Source organism: Tribolium madens, unplaced genomic scaffold (assembly GCF_015345945.1).
Source record: "Tribolium madens isolate multiple individuals breed KSU strain unplaced genomic scaffold, Tmad_KSU_1.1 Scaffold_91;HRSCAF=231;Tcas5.2_LG7, whole genome shotgun sequence".
In the NCBI taxonomy this organism is placed as follows: Eukaryota; Metazoa; Arthropoda; class Insecta; order Coleoptera; family Tenebrionidae; genus Tribolium; species Tribolium madens.
The window spans coordinates 1,216,862-1,219,399 of NW_025401063.1; the positions used below are offsets into that span (position 1 = coordinate 1,216,862).

At 27.7% G+C, this 2,538-nt stretch overlaps 1 protein-coding gene across 1 annotated transcript in view; it reads right to left on the minus strand.

Moving 5' to 3' along the window:
- LOC123011709 (acidic mammalian chitinase-like) overlaps positions 1-2,538 on the minus strand; it is a 10,347-nt gene that overhangs the window by 4,898 nt on the left and 2,911 nt on the right. Inside the window, exons 2-3 of the mRNA XM_044409294.1 lie at positions 733-805; positions 280-683 (exon numbers count right to left, since the gene is read on the minus strand). Of these exons, the coding sequence (XP_044265229.1) occupies positions 280-683; positions 733-790 (462 nt within the window). The 5' untranslated portion in view covers positions 791-805. The remainder of the gene's footprint in view (positions 1-279; positions 684-732; positions 806-2,538) is intronic.

A 2,538-nucleotide genomic window follows, 5' to 3' on the forward strand; every position in this document is an offset into this window, starting at 1 on the left:
GCCAAATTACAAAACAAAAATTTTATTTTGTTTGTTTCACTCGATTTAAATAACTTTTGAGCAAAATAAGTCAAAAATAAGCCAAAAAACACAAACTTTAGTCAAAAAAAAATAGCACGTTTTTCAAAAAAAATCGCAATTATTTTGTAAAATTTAGTTTTGACTTCATGTTAGCCATTTTCTCAAGTTCAACAAATTTTTAACCCAAAAACTCCGTTTTTCCCCAACTTTATTTCTTTTTGATCTGGCAACACTGTTTCAAAATGAGGTTATAATTACTTTATCGGAGGCGGCGCCTCCCCGTTGCCCTGGATACTCCCAATCAAGGTCAAACCCGTCAAACCCCCACTTTTGCACAAACTCCACGGCACTCTTGACGAAAACAGCCCTCAAATTGGCACTCGCCGCCATATTGGAATACCTGATCGAGCCCTCATTCCACCCCCCGATGGCCACCAAAGTTTTCAATTTCGGATTTTTCAATTTCAAATCATTGAATTTTTTCAAATTGCCCAAATTGACGTCCAAATTCGGTTCCAGGTGTTTTACTCGCCCGTCGGTCTCGAGTCCAACAAATGAGTAAATTAGATGTGTGCAAAGATTGGGGTCGATGTCGTCGACGGTGAATCTCCCATTGTTGGGGCGATAAGTGGCCCATATTCCGTGATAACAAACCACTTTATCTGCAAATGGAGATTTTATGGGGGTTTTAGCCGATTGGGCGCTCCTTACTGGTCGCAGCTGAGACAATTCCAAGGAGGCTGAGGAGGACGACTACTCTGACCACCATTTTGAAAATAAATCCCTTTTTGAAAAAAAATTTAATATACAGGGTGTCTCAGCAAGTTGAAAAAGTCCATTAGTGACCTTTCAATAGTAAAATTTAAAAAAAAATGTATAGGATATTGATAGATAGATAGATAAATAGAATTATACAGCATGTCTCAAAAATAAGTTACGATACATTTTTTAAATAATTTTTTTTTTAATTTTCTTTAACCAATGAAAAAAATTACCAAATTAAATCAAAATTGATCTAATTTTTTTGTTTGTTTRCCTCGAATTTCTTCATTTTTAAACCAGTAGCTTATTTATTTTGCAAAATCTTATCCAAACACTAAAAAAATTACAAATTCAATTTTTTCAAAAAATTTTATTGAAACAATCGACAAAAATATATTATTTCGAAATTTGTCGACAATTTTAGCACATTTTTCAGCTAGAAAAGCAGACTTTGCAAAATTTTGTTAAAAAAAATGCTAAAAAATCAACAAAATGAGGCAAAAACGTCTTAATTTTTGTCTTTTTTGTGTTTGAGCACATTTTTGAAATTAAAATAATTTTTTTAATTCTCTTTAAGCAAGCTAAACAATTAGAAAATTAAATCGAAATTGACATAATTTTTTTGTTGTTTGCCCCGAATTTTGTCGTTTTTAGACCAGAAGCTTATTTATTTTGCAAAATCTTACTAAAAAATTACAAAAATAATAAAATTGGTGTTATTTTGTTTATCTCATTAAATTGAGCAAAAATGAGTCCAGGAACAAAAAAATTTGGTCAAAAACACGTTTCATGTTTTTCGCAAGATTTTACTAAGACAMACCAAAAAATTATAATAAAACAATAAGATTTGGTCAAAAATGCTATTAAAGAGGTTTTTGTGGTAAAATCTCGATTTTTTCAAAAAATTTTATTGAAACAAATTTAAAAATCGACAAAATTTGTCGACAATTTTCGCACATTTTAACACTACTTTGCAAAATTTTGTTAAAAAAATTCTACAAAATCATCGAAATAAGGCAAAAACGTCGTAATTTTTGCCTTTTTTGAATGTTTGAGTACATTTTTAAAATTAAAATTAATTTTTACTTTTAAATTCTCTTTAAGCAAGCTAAAAAATTACAATTACATAAATTTACATATTTTTTTTGTTTGTTTGCCCGGAATTTCTTCGTTTTTAAACCAGATGCTTATTTATTTTGCAAAATCTTTAAAAAAAAAAAACAAAAATAATAAAATTGGTGTTATTTTGTTTACCTCAATAAATTTAAATAATTTTTGTGCAAAAATGCTATTAAAGAGGTTTTTGTGCTAAAATCTCAATTTTCTCGAAAAATTTTATTGAAACAAATTTAAAAATCGACAAAAATATGTTATTTCAAAATTTATCGACAATTTTAGCACATTTTTCAGCAAGAAACGTAACTACTTTTCAAAATTTTGATAAAAGAAATGCTAAAAAATCAACAAAATATCGCAATTTTTGCCTTTTTTGAATGTTTGAGCACATTTTTAAAATAAAAATTAATTTTTATTTTTAAATTCTCTTTAACCAAGCCAAAAAATTACAAAATTAAGTCAAAATTGATACAATTTTTTTGTTTGTTTGCTCCAAATTTCTTCATTTTTAAACCAGTAGCTTATTTATTTTGCAAAATCTTATCCAAACACTAAAAAAATTACAAATTCAATTTTTTAAAAAAAATTTATTGAAGCAAATTTAAAAATCGACAAAAATATATTATTTCGAAATTTGTC